This window comes from Capra hircus (genome assembly GCF_001704415.2).
Source record: "Capra hircus breed San Clemente chromosome X unlocalized genomic scaffold, ASM170441v1, whole genome shotgun sequence".
Taxonomy (NCBI): Eukaryota; Metazoa; Chordata; class Mammalia; order Artiodactyla; family Bovidae; genus Capra; species Capra hircus.
In genome coordinates this window covers 10,317,311-10,331,056 of record NW_017189516.1, presented here as the reverse complement: position 1 = coordinate 10,331,056, position 13,746 = coordinate 10,317,311, and the positions used below count along the sequence as shown (strand labels likewise).

The 13,746-nt window shown below is 38.3% G+C and overlaps 1 protein-coding gene across 2 annotated transcripts in view; it reads left to right on the top strand.

Moving 5' to 3' along the window:
- Positions 1-13,746, top strand: part of OGT (O-linked N-acetylglucosamine (GlcNAc) transferase) — a 39,705-nt gene that overhangs the window by 12,926 nt on the left and 13,033 nt on the right. For both annotated transcript variants that reach the window (XM_013976398.2, XM_013976396.2), the window contains exons 4-15: positions 1,393-1,461; positions 4,724-4,840; positions 7,638-7,717; positions 8,187-8,382; positions 8,639-8,779; positions 9,360-9,460; positions 9,619-9,772; positions 9,874-9,975; positions 10,174-10,353; positions 11,219-11,377; positions 11,494-11,583; positions 13,497-13,622. In XM_013976398.2, coding sequence (XP_013831852.2) covers positions 1,393-1,461; positions 4,724-4,840; positions 7,638-7,717; positions 8,187-8,382; positions 8,639-8,779; positions 9,360-9,460; positions 9,619-9,772; positions 9,874-9,975; positions 10,174-10,353; positions 11,219-11,377; positions 11,494-11,583; positions 13,497-13,622 — 1,515 coding nt within the window. The remainder of the gene's footprint in view (positions 1-1,392; positions 1,462-4,723; positions 4,841-7,637; positions 7,718-8,186; positions 8,383-8,638; positions 8,780-9,359; positions 9,461-9,618; positions 9,773-9,873; positions 9,976-10,173; positions 10,354-11,218; positions 11,378-11,493; positions 11,584-13,496; positions 13,623-13,746) is intronic.

Here is a 13,746-nt window from a genome sequence, read left to right as displayed (position 1 = left end):
AAAAAATCATACAAAGAAGATAGCAAGGTTATATAATTCATTACTTCTCAGAGTGTAAATAGGGGTAAAAAGTACTTAGACTCATTAGAGGAGGAGAAGTCTGTAATAAGATTAATGATACCTGTAAGGATTAGTGTTAGCCTTTTGTGCTTGAGGTCACAGGAGACAACCTTTCTTCCCCAAAACACCAATCATTGTTCAATGGACAGACATACCATGTAGCTCATGGAAGTGACCCGGAATGGCCAACCATAAGGGTTTTCTGTGGCAGCCTATTCTTTGCTGGCTGACTTTTGGTTCACCTGATGGATAATAATATACAGTCACAAAAGCTGTTTATCAGTTAAATTAATCACCTGGTTCTGGAAACCATGATATAGTTGCATATAGAATAATATATATGATGATACTCTGGCACAGTTGACTGAATTTCACTTTCTAGGCCTTAGTGTAAGGCTCTTAGACCCATGAAACAATTTAGAATGATAAGCTTACTCCCTATTGCCATTGTCTTTGCTTGTTGACTGACAAGGCAAATAAGGACAAATAAAAATTTAAGCTCACTGTCCTGACCTGTCTTTCATACTGATGAACAGACTGGTGAGTCAGATGACTAGTAACACAGTTGTGCTGCTAATAAAAAGTGGAGTCAACTGCTTTTCATTATTCACCCACTCAACTCTAATGGCACTTAATACTAATGAATAATCTAGTGCCAGGTGCCAGGATTAAAGCTTTGGTTGGATGGTAATCCTTTTGTCTATAATAGTGAAATGAAGTCACTAAATAAGTTTCTAAATGTGTCTGACAGCCTTAGGGTCAGGTTTGCTGATAACTAGTCACAGCTAAATATTTTTTTCCACTATGGAAAATTTTTGACCCTTGATATAGTAGTGGTTCATAATAACCTTGAACAAAATAGTCGAACAAACACTTGATGCTTTTTTTAAACATGACTACCATTTGGGGAGAGGAGAACTACAGCAAGGCCCATAGTCTTATCTGAAACCGCTGGGATCAAATGCATCTTACAATTCAGAATTTTGAGGACTTTAGAAAGATGATAATACCATATATAACCCCCAGGTGAGTCTGGAGCAGCACCTTCTAGTACAACACGTATTTCTGCAGCAAAAGGTATGAGTGTTCATACTGAGTGGGACCAGTGAACTCTGTAAATAATTTCATTCCAGTTCAAGTCAGATTTAATCATCAAATGAGTTTTTTAAATTTTGGGAATTGAGGATGAGGGATTGTGGTTCTGTACTGAAATTTGTCAAGCAGTATCTCTAATTGATAGAAAAAATGGAGCTAGATGAATAGAAGTAATGTCAAGATATCTTTGGTTGACGAAGCAGTGTAATTAATGCCAGAATATCTTTGGGTTTCTAGGATTTGTACTGTGTTCGCAGTGACCTGGGGAACCTGCTCAAAGCCCTGGGTCGCTTGGAAGAAGCCAAGGTAGGTGTTTGATAGAACACATTTAAACATCAGTGTTATGGAAACTTGTACTTTTTGCCAAGTCTTCAACTCTTCATTGAGCTATCTTCACAAAACAGTCCTATGAAACTGAGGAAAACTGACGGCATGAATCGCCTCAGACTAGAGCAGGGCCAGGCTTTGGCATTTCTGTTCTAAATCTGGGGGTAAAGCAAGAACCTGAACATTTTGGAGCCTTTCTGCTGACTAGATCATCTTTATAACAATGGGCTCCGTCATGATCTTGTGTGGGAATAAATAACATTCCATTAAATCTGAGGCTTGCCTGCTGGTGACAAGCAGAGCGCCTGTGATTTGGCTCAAGACTCCTATATGATGCAGGTGCCATTGAAAATGCTGCTCTTCTAAGTCCTTTGTGGCTTGTAAGTGGAGAAGAATTTCATCCAAATGTTACCCTATAATACTGGCATTTAAAGTTCTTATTTAACCTTCCTCCCTTCATCTTCCTCACCCTTTTTACAGTGGAAGAAAGGCTGTTAAATGATTGCAAATTAATAATTGGAACATCCTCCCCCTTTCTTGTCCCCACTCCCTCCCCCAAGTTCCTTTTTCCTCTTTTCCAATCCTAGTTGTTTACCTTCTTTTCTTCCTTACTTCCTTCTTTTATTCTTCCCACCCCACCTCCTTAAAAAAAAAAAAGTCAGAAGGACAAAGCTGGTTTGTTTGAGAAATGGACTGATCGAAAGAAAACTTGCCAAAGTGGAAAGGTGGCTTTTAGCATTGTGTTTCCAAATAATGAATTTGAACACCAGGTTGGGTTATTAAAGCTTTTGGTATAATTTTAAATTAAATTTGTAAATGAAATTGTCTTGTTACAAGCCACCTTACGCAACCGCGCTGCAGGGGTGAGGAGTGGGGAGAAACCAGAATGCTTCTGAAACTCCCACCTGTTGCTCTGAGCCCCACGCGCATGCTAATACGTGGAGTGTATGCGCAGCGTAGCTGTCTGTTTGCTTCATCCAGGGAGGGACAAGGCTTTTCAGCACTATCTAATGTTAAAAGGCACTAGTTTTAAGTGCATAGCTCATAAATTCTGCTGACACTTTGGATTAACCTTATGTAGGTTTCCAGCTAATGAATTGTAATTGATTTCAGTCTTAGTTGATAAATCTAATTGGTAATTTATAGAACAAATATTTGATAAGCTTCTGTTAATTGTCACCCCACCAAGCGGACAGCTAACATGAATTGCACTTCACTGCAGCTTTAGAGATCGGTTTAGGCTGAGACATTGCGCCTGCCTTAGGTTGCTGACTTCTTTATTTCAGAGCTCTGGAGACACCTAGTTTGAAAAATGTTACTCTGTTTTTTGTGAGAGTTTAGTGAACAAGAAAATACTCTTGAGTGAAATGCAATGTATTTCTTTTGTAATCAGTGCATTTGAAAATTCAAGCCAGCATATTCCTAGCAGATGGAAGCAAAATTCAGTTGTCTTTGTAGAAAATAAAGAGCCTTTCTTCCAGCAAAATCCCTGCTGTATGCAATAGCCCTGATTAACCCTCTCCCTTCTGCATGTTTCCCATATTACAGACTTGAGACTGTCCTCATTCCCATATGTAATAGACATCCAAAGAATTTCAATTGCTTTGTTGAACTTTTACTAATGATCTTGTTTTTATTTTCTCTCTTGTTTTTGGTTTTTCACCATTGATATTGTATTTAGAAGGTTTCAGGTGGGTGAAACCTCCTATTCCATGCGTAAGGTGCCTCGCTGAAGGGAGCTCGAGGCCTGGATCTAGGGCAGACACACACCTCCTCCTCTTCCAGCAAGGAACGCACCGAAAAGTCACATGATGAGAAATATGGTAACGGGTTTGTAACTGCCACAGCAAAACAATTTGCCTCCATGCCTGAATCTTCTGTCTTGTGGCTTCAGAAACAGCTTAAAATAATTTTAATACAAGCAAGTTATGTAAGAAAATGTTTTATACTGTAGCCACAATTCTGTCAAAGATAAGTAAAAGTTAATTGATATTAAAAATTATTAGAGATAATTTACTAGTAAAAGCTTCTAACTCTTCTTGTTGTTCATTTTTTCCTTTTTTCTTCTTTGTTTGGATTGCAGCATTCTGCTCTTCTGATGATGCGCTGTGACCCTGCAGTAGCGCAAAGGCTGCGCAGCGTTAATGCGCAATGCGTGCAAATGAGCCCCTGTGAACGGTTGACTAGATGAGTAATCTGATTGACTGGCTCCCTCAGTCCTATTCTGTAGCCTTTTTGGATAAAATTGGGTTTTAACATACCTTGAGTCCAACTAATCTCATTAAGAAAATATTCTCTATGGGCCTGTCTAGTAGATTAATGGATCTGGTTGGCCGTTTGCTGCGTCTAGGGGTGTTCTCTGTAGCGCAGCAGTTCGCAGCGATTGCGCAGTGCGATGCTGTTAGGTTGCGCAAGCGATGTTTGCGCTCGCATTACAGGGACCTCAACCTAGGTGCAATCCTGTCATATGAGGTTTCAGCTTCAGTCCCCCTTGGAGACAAGGGCATTGTGAGGATGTGACTGACAGCTTGGCCTTATATCTGCCTTGGCAGAAAAACATTTTCCTCCTCAGCATAGTTTGACGTTAGTGAGGAACAATATTGTTTATTTAGAGCAGCATTTCCCAAAATGTGTTTTATAAGTATTATCATGAAATGTCCAATATTCCATGATCAACTAAGTTTAGGGAACCCTCTGTATACTGTTAAAGGCTTAGGGAAGTCCTATAGTCAAGAAACCTATTTTCTATTTTCTTATTTGATCATGAAATCTTTTTTTCCTGGTAATAACTGTTATCACCTTGTAGAACACACTTTGGGAAACTTGAGTAGGGAGGATAGGTGGGAAGAATTTAGCCTTAAGTTGTACCTCCTAGATACCATTTGAAAACAGTAGCAGGAGCCCTTGGGTGTTCAGATAAGAGAAGTCTGGCATGGAGTCTTAAGGCAACTGACTTCCTGGTTAAGTCCCAGTGTAAGGGTTGGTTATCGGTTGGCAGAACTGAACATGGTGGTTTGCACCTGGGTTCTGGTGGCGCAAGCGCAGGAGCAGCCAGCTGTGGCAGCGCATTAGTTTTGGCGCAAGCGAGCCTATGCTGCAGGGTCACTTTTGGCTGGTCAGAGAAGGAATAATGATATCACCTTCTTCCCCCTCCCCCGATCTTTTTTTTTTTCCTTTACAAATTTTCCCCTTTCCCTTTACCTCCTTCCCCTCCCATCTTCTTTCATTAACCCCTCCTAAGGCATGTTATTTGAAAGCAATTGAGACGCAACCCAACTTTGCAGTAGCTTGGAGTAATCTTGGCTGTGTTTTTAATGCACAAGGGGAGATTTGGCTTGCAATTCATCACTTTGAAAAGGTTAGTCATTAAACTGATAATTGGTATTTATGAAATACTTATGTATGCAGGGTGTTTCTATTAGATCTGAATAATAGTCCTTTACTTAAGTAGACATGTAATATCTTTTTCTGACAGTATTATAGCATTTGCTGGATGGTATATGGCAGTTTCCAGTTTTGCATTGAAAATGTACTTTAGTAATTAGAAATTGCTTTTTTAAACTGGCAGCTTGAAAAGAAACAGGGTTGTAAAGAAGCAGGGCTCCTTGGTGAAAAGACTGACTGCAGATCTGGGGCAGGAAATGTACAAAATTAATCTGGAGTGCCAGAGTCTGTCATAGCAGAAAGCACAGAAGTTTTGATATATTTATGTCAAAAGTACTCAGGAGGAAACTGGAAGAGACTTCCACTGTCTAAAAATGGGCGTTGAGCATCAGTGGGAATAATAATTGAAATATTATTGAAACTTATCAAATTCTTTAAATTCATGAGTGCATAATTATTCTCAGAAGAAATTCATGGGTCATCTTCAGAAGATAAGGACCAATTCATTATGAAAACTGGTTTAAAAATTGTCCTCTCCTGTGTCAACTGGACATCAGGGTAACCCAAGAGTTGATAGGAGAAAGTTTCTTTTTATACAGGTGTTCCAGTTAATAAATGAAGTAGGTTAAATAATAGAATCTGAGTATCACCATTAATTTAGGCATTTATCAGTGGCAAAAAAGAGACCCAACCAGACATTTTGTACCTTGTGATAGAAGTAAGTATTGATACTTCCATTAGCGAAATAGCCTTTCAAAAAGAGAAGAGAACCCAAATCTGATTAAGGTTGTAGTTCCACCAATTTATAGGAAGTAACATGAGATGGAAGCATAAACATGTTAAAGATACCATAGGAGTGCAGTCAGCAAATTCAAACTGTGGGAAGCTGTATAGAACAATGATCTGACCTCTTCAACAAATTGCAGGAATAAAAATGGAGATTTAAACTTTTAATTTAAAAGATTAAACTCACATGTTAGTTGTATGGGTCTTATTTGGATCCTGAATCAAAGTTAATCAGAAATTGGACCACTGAATGGATACTTGATATTAAGGAATTGCTGTCATTTTTAAGTATGGTATTGGTATTGTGGTTATGCTAGGAAAAAATATTCCTGTATTGTCCCTCAAATAGATTTTGAAATATTTTTGAGAGCTCTGAAAATTAACTTCAAAATGATCTGGGAAGAGGGCAAGTTAGGCTGGAATATAGATTAGATATGATTGAACATGACTTTTTAATTGTTGAATCTCGGTAATGGAGACTTGGGGGTTTATTATAGTTCTCTGCTTTTGTATATATTTGAAATTTTCCATAATAAAAAATTAGTGGGTGGACATCTATCACTATAGATAATCTAACTTAAGTGCAACAAAGTTGCCATCTATGAAGAGGAAGTATTCTTAATGAATCTTAAATATATTCGCAGTTCCTTCTTACCTTTACCTTTTCAGGGTTTCAGTTCAGGTTTCTGCTTTTGACACTATAAGAGTACCTACTGGGACTTCATGGTGGTCCAGTGGCTAAGACTCTGTGGTCCCAGTACAAGGGACCTAGGTTTGATTCCTGGTCAGGGAACTAGATTCCACGTAGCTCAACTAAATATCCTACATGCTGCAGAAAATCAAAGATCCTGACTGCTGCAACTAAGACCTGGTGCAGCCAGATAAATAAAGTTAAAAAGAAAAAAAAAGAGTACCTTCTCTTGCTCAGTGGTTCTCTTTGGTTGCACATGAGGAGCTTGTAAAAGATATGGATGTCCTGGCCCCATTTTCATTTTTAAAATTTTTATTTTATTTTACTTTTTGCCTGCAGCCAAGACATGTGGGATCTTAGTTCCCTTATCAGGGATTGAACTGTACTCCCTGCATTGGAAGGCAGAGTCTTAACCACTAGATCTCTGTGGAAAGTCCCCCAGCCCCATTTTCAGAGAATCTGATTTAATTTCCCGGTAATAGAACTCAGGCGCCATTTAGGAAGTGTTAGTCATTCCAGTCGTGTCTGACTCTGTGATCCCATGGGCTGTAGCCCCACCAGGCTCCTCTGTCCATGGAATTCTCCAGGCCAGAATACTGGAGTGGGTTGCCATTTCCTTCTCCAGGGGATCTTCCCGGCCCAGGGATTAAACCCTGGTCTCCGACATTGCAGGGAGACTTTTTACCAACTGAGCCACCAGGGAAGTCCTACCATTTAGGAGGTGAATTCTGATACAGTGCCAGGGTTGAGAATTACTTCTGTGGATATATCTGCTTATATGTTAAGATAGCTTCAGAACTATTTGGATAAGACCATTTAATGGTTAGCATCCCATTGTAGTAATGTATCTTACTGAATATATGGCTCTAATTATATATGTTACTAATGTCTGAGTATACAGTTGTAGTTATTGAAGTATATATTTCCTTTCTCAGAGTTTGCTGCTTCTTCCTGCCATTATTTTTTTAGAAAACCTAGGCTTCATTAACTGAGAATAAAATAGGGCCAGCTATTAGAAGTATTCAGCTGAATAAAATTGGAGCAGACCCAGTTTAAAATTTTTTCCTTCAGGACACATTTTACTCATATTACATAGGAAGTTATTTTGATGATATTGAGACTTGTGAATAATGAATGTACTGAAATAATTGGGTTTTAAAAATGAAAGAAATAATATCTAATTATACTAGAAAATGTAATGGGACATCTAAAATTATGTCAGAATTAAGAATTGTAATTGGGAAGTGAGTCTGAAATTCTAACTTCCTCTAAGTAACTATCTTGCAATTTTTAGGCTGTCACCCTTGACCCCAATTTTCTGGATGCTTATATCAATTTAGGAAATGTCTTGAAAGAGGCACGGATTTTTGACAGGTGAGAGAATGTTCTATTTGGAGTCTGTTGTATCAACACTTGAGAGTTTGGACTGAAATTATTACAATGGTTTGTTGAAATGCACTCCTTTTCTACAGTGTTGCTTTCCCTGATCAGGTCTGCTGTGTTACCTTTTATTATTGCCTGACTTTGCATTGTTGGCTTTTCGCAAAGTCACTATCTGTCTCACTAGTTTAGTTGAAATTTCCTTTATTGTAAAACTATTGAAATGGTTATCTTTTAGACAAAATTATTCCTTAATGGTTCAAAAAGTAAAGTAAATCCTGAATTTAAACTTTGTGTTGTTTTCAAAGGAAAGCCTGTTTCTTATGTGGGTATAGACAAATTTTCAGTGTAAAAATACATTTTATAAGGGTGCAATATTGATTTTTGAGATTAGTATGGCATGAATTGTAACAAAGCATCCACTAAAGGTTAGCTGTATTGTGTGTGTATGTTTTATTTACAGAGCTGTGGCAGCTTACCTTCGTGCCCTAAGCTTGAGTCCAAATCATGCAGTGGTACATGGCAACCTGGCTTGTGTATACTATGAGCAAGGCCTGATAGATCTAGCAATAGACACCTACAGGCGAGCTATTGAACTGCAACCGCATTTCCCTGATGCTTACTGCAACCTAGCCAATGCTCTCAAAGAGAAGGGCAGTGTAAGGATTTTTATTCACTTTTTCTTTGTTACCTGGTGGGATTTTTTTAAAAGTCATTTTTGTATTTATTGTCATTAAATATTGAAGCGGTAAATTGTTTGACTTCGGAGTTTCGGTTGAGAGGAAGAATAGCAAAAATACCTGTTTCTAGACTGTTACCAGCCACTAGGCTTAACTAAGCAATTATTAGAATAATATCACTGGTGGCTCTTTGATTCCTCTGTATAGGGTTTGAATAGTTTGTTTTGTTTCTTAGGTTGCTGAAGCAGAAGATTGTTATAATACAGCTCTCCGACTGTGTCCCACCCATGCAGACTCTCTGAACAACCTAGCCAATATCAAACGGGAACAGGGAAACATTGAAGAGGCAGTTCGCTTGTATCGTAAAGCATTAGAAGTATGTTGAGGGTGGTGTGACTGGGTATTTTGTGTGATAGCAGAGGGAAGGCAGTTAAATCTGCCATGTCATCTACCTCTTTCGTAAAAATAAATAGTGGTTGAATCATTCATTGAACCAATTAATTGAGTACCTAAAGTATGAGTGAGGTCCTGTGTAACATTCAAGAAAGTCCTTAACATTGAGTTTGTTATTTTATGTGTAGATAAGATCTGCATAAAAATTTAAACAGTAAGCGACAGTTCAAGAGGAGTTATCAGTAAGTATATAATTTCAGTGCCTGATGGCTATAATGTTGGTTGGTTAGATGTGGTAGCAATTTCAAAGAGAGAGATACTAGAGTTACCAGCATAAATTAAGATGAGGAGAGGTCCACCTCATTATGTTTTGAAACATGGAGAGGTATAAAATAAAGAGGTGGAATTTGAGCTCTTTGGCTTTGAAGAATGCATAGACTTGGAGAAGGTAGAGAGAAGTATAGGGATATAAAGGTGCTTGAGCCAAGTTCTTGTAAGTTATTACTGCTGTTTAAGCTAAAGTTATTTTTTTTAACCTCAGTTATCATTTTTAATCTTTATAGGTCTTCCCAGAGTTTGCTGCTGCCCATTCAAATTTAGCAAGTGTATTACAGCAGCAGGGAAAACTGCAGGAAGCTCTGATGCATTATAAGGAGGCGATTCGGTAAGAGACTCCCAGCCTTATTTTTTCTTTCAAGGTTTTAAATGCTTGGTGTTTGGCACATTTGATATATGGCACTTTTAGTAACAGCAGACTAAATTAACATTACAGGGTTAAAGGTTTTAGTACTAGAGAAATAAAATCTTTGTTCTGTCCTTTAGAATCAGTCCTACCTTTGCTGATGCTTACTCTAATATGGGAAACACTCTAAAGGAGATGCAGGATGTTCAGGGAGCCTTGCAGTGTTACACTCGTGCCATTCAGATTAACCCTGCATTTGCAGATGCCCACAGTAATCTGGCTTCCATTCACAAGGTACTATTTTTTAATATGTATTTTATTATATGTGCATCTTAGTAGGTAATGTTTTTAATTTTAGGGAACATTTTAACCATCCCGCTTTTATTTACTTTCAGGATTCAGGGAATATTCCAGAAGCAATTGCTTCTTATCGCACTGCTCTGAAGCTTAAACCTGATTTTCCTGACGCTTACTGTAATTTGGCTCATTGCCTGCAGGTAAAGAGTAACGGGCCAGTAACTGGCTTTCAGGGTTGTAATCTCTTTTTAATTGTTATGTGCCATATTAAGCCAAACTTGGTTGGAGACAGTGTTCTCTAATGGGTTGTCTGACATTACTTGAGGCCAAAGACACATAAAATGGTAAAGTCGTGGAATACGATTTACTGGATAATATCTTCTTTTTGCCTTCCCTAGATTGTCTGTGACTGGACAGACTATGATGAGCGAATGAAGAAGTTGGTTAGCATTGTGGCTGACCAGTTGGAGAAGAATAGGTTGCCTTCTGTGCATCCTCATCATAGTATGCTATATCCTCTTTCTCATGGCTTCAGGAAAGCTATTGCTGAGAGGCATGGAAACCTCTGCTTGGATAAGGTGCAAGTCTTTTGTTTTAATCTTTTTGTTGTCAAGTAAGACACAGATACAAAAAACTGTGTGAATCAGATTTATGGCTTAGTGAGCTATCATAAGGTGAACACCACCCAAGTTGAGAAATGAAGCTTTGTGAGTGAGCCCAGAAGCTCCTTCCATGTGTCCTGTCTTTTATTTTTATATTTAGCTGTACCAGGTCTTAGTTGTGGCATACAGGATCTTCAGTCTTCATTGTGGCATATGCAGTCTTTAGTTGCAGTACACAGAATCTAGTTGCCTGACCAAGGATCAAACCCAGGCCTTTGCATTGAGAGCGTGGAGTCTTAGGCACTGGACCACCAAGAAAGTCCCTGTCCTATCTTGATCATAATCCCTTCCATTCTATAAGGCAGAATCCTAACTGAAATACTACCAGTAGGCTGATGTTGTTTTCCTTTAGTTTTAAAATCATAGTTTTTAATAATGTATTTTATACTCACTTTTGAGAATCAGAGCACTACTTGATAAAAGGTGGGAATTTACTTAGCAGAATAGAGTGGAGTGCTAGGTCTAATTCTGTTTTTTGAAAATGTTCCCCTACAGAATTTTCTTCTAAAATGTAGGGTTTGTCATACTCTGTCCACTTTGCTTCCTTCCTATAACTTTTAGACTTGCTTGGGCTATTTCACTGGCCTCAGAAACAGGTCACAGTATGAACCACGTTATGTAAGTTGCTAAGGTTGCACTGAACTGGCTATATGAATTAAAGAAGTATTCTGGGCACAAAACCATTCCCAATAGGTGTGAGTTGTGTTTTTAGTCAGTTTTCCTAGGTGAAAGTTTACATATAGATTCAATTTTACTAACAAGCCTTGAATTCCATTGTTAGATTAATGTACTTCATAAACCACCATATGAGCATCCAAAAGACTTGAAGCTCAGTGATGGTCGACTGCGTGTAGGATACGTGAGTTCTGACTTTGGGAATCATCCTACTTCTCATCTTATGCAGTCTATTCCAGGCATGCACAATCCTGATAAATTTGAGGTAAGACTAGTGTTTCCCTAGAGCCACTATTGTCACCATTAGGTGTTAAGCCCAGTGTCTTTTTAGGAAAGATTTGAGCCAAGGTTATTAAATACATATTATGTGCTACCTTTCAGGTATTCTGTTATGCCTTGAGCCCAGATGACGGCACAAACTTCCGAGTGAAGGTGATGGCAGAAGCCAATCATTTCATTGATCTTTCTCAGGTAGGTGTAACTCTTATACTTTAGCTTTTTAATTTGAGCAAATAGTGAATAAAACTGTTGACGTCTAGCTTGTATTTTTCCTGACAAATATTTAACATCAGCTGTTTCATGCCTTTCCTGGAGAAGGGAATAGCAACCCACTCCAGTATTCTTGCCTGGAGAATACCATGGACAGAGGAGCCTGGTGGGTTTGCCCATGGGGTCGCAAAGAGTCAGAAACGACTGAGCGACTAACACACACATGCACGCACGCGCGCACATGCATACTACATGCCTGTGGGCAATTGCTTTGATCTTATTTCCTTGACTGTTTACATTTATTACATTACATTTATAATCATCATGGATTTTGCTGAGGTTGCAATTAAATAGAAATATGATATATCTCTGCTTGGACATAGAACTTCTCTGGGGATTGAGCTAGCACTTGTGACAGTAGATATCTAATATTACCTGAATAAGTTGAGCAAGATGATGGCTTGGAAGAACAAACAGGTCATTTAAAGGGCCTTTGCCTTTAAATCTCTATTTCTATACTTGGCTCCATTGCTATTTTCTCTAGGAGCTAAAGTTTTATGATAAATTAAGATTGAAACCTGTGAGGGAATGTTGCTGAAGGTATGGACTAGAGTTTTTCCTTACAGGCCCTTTTGGCCACTTTGGTGATTAACAGAGGTATGTATGGTATGTCTAGTAATTCATATAGATGAATCATTGAAGTCCTAGTAGAACTGCAAGACTCTTGTCATTTCATAAATAATTTGTACCCAACATCTTTTGCATTATAGCTATTACTTTGGAAGTACACCTTACCATTTTTGGTGTAGGGTTGGACTCTTCTGTGACCAAGCAGCATACGACCCTCCATCTCTTGAGACCTTTCAGGATTCACTGCTTATTGACTGAAGTATAAACTCTTTAAAATGTATATATATCTTTTATACATATATATTAATTGAAGCATAGTTGACATACAATATTAGTTTCAGGTGTGTGTGCACTCGCTAAGTTGCTTTAGTTGTGTCTGACTCTTTGAACACTATGGACTGTAGCCCCCCAGGCTCCTCTGTCCATGGGATTCTCCAGGCAAGAATACTGGAGTGGGTTGCCATTCCCTTCTCCAGGGGATCTTGGTAACCCAGAGATCAAACCTGTGTCTCTTGCATCTCCTGCATTGGCAGGTGGGTTCTTTACCACTAGCGCCACCTGGGAAAATTTCAGGTGTACTACATAGTTAATTGATACTTGCACATATTATGAAATCACCATGAAAAGTCTGGTAATCATCTGTTTCCTTACAAAGTTACTACAGTATTATGACCATATTCCTCATGTCATAAGTTATATCCCTGTGGCTTGTTTTATACCTGGAGGGTTTTTTAAAGTAATCTTCATATATGTAAACTTCATATATGAAGTCCAGACTCTTCAGAATGGCCTTCACAACCTTTCTGAGTTTGACTGCAACCTTGTTTGCCAGTGCTTTTCACCCACCATCAGCCTTCAGTTATACCCCATAGCAAACAGAAGTGATCTACCCATTTTTTTCAACCTACTGTGCACTTTACTCTGGTTTCTTATTCATACAGTTCTCTGTGAGATTATAATTCTTCCAACTCCCTCAAACTCTTAGCCATCTTTGGACACCCATTTCAAATACCATCTCTGCTATGAAGCCTAGTTGTTCATACATTCAATGTAGAATTAAACTCTCCTCCCTCTGTATCCTGTTTCTGTGATACTGTGGGCCCATTTTAGTGGCACTTAACCATATTTTTACTCTGCATTAATGTTTTCTTAATTTGTGTTCTTGTATTTTTGCATCTGGGAGTTTGAATTCTGTTAATATCATTAAGGCTAATTGAATCAGTCTGAGATTGTACATAATAAATTTTTATTTTTTTATTCTGTAGATTCCATGCAATGGAAAAGCAGCTGATCGCATCCATCAAGATGGTATACACATCCTTGTAAATATGAATGGTTATACCAAGGGTGCTCGAAATGAACTCTTTGCTCTCAGGCCAGCTCCTATTCAGGTAAAGGAAATAATGATAATAATAACAACATTCACTATGTTTATTGGGCTAAAAAGACAGTGATATGTTTCCCCCCTCTGATTAACTGTCCTTTGACACAATAGGATAGACGTGCTTAACTTAT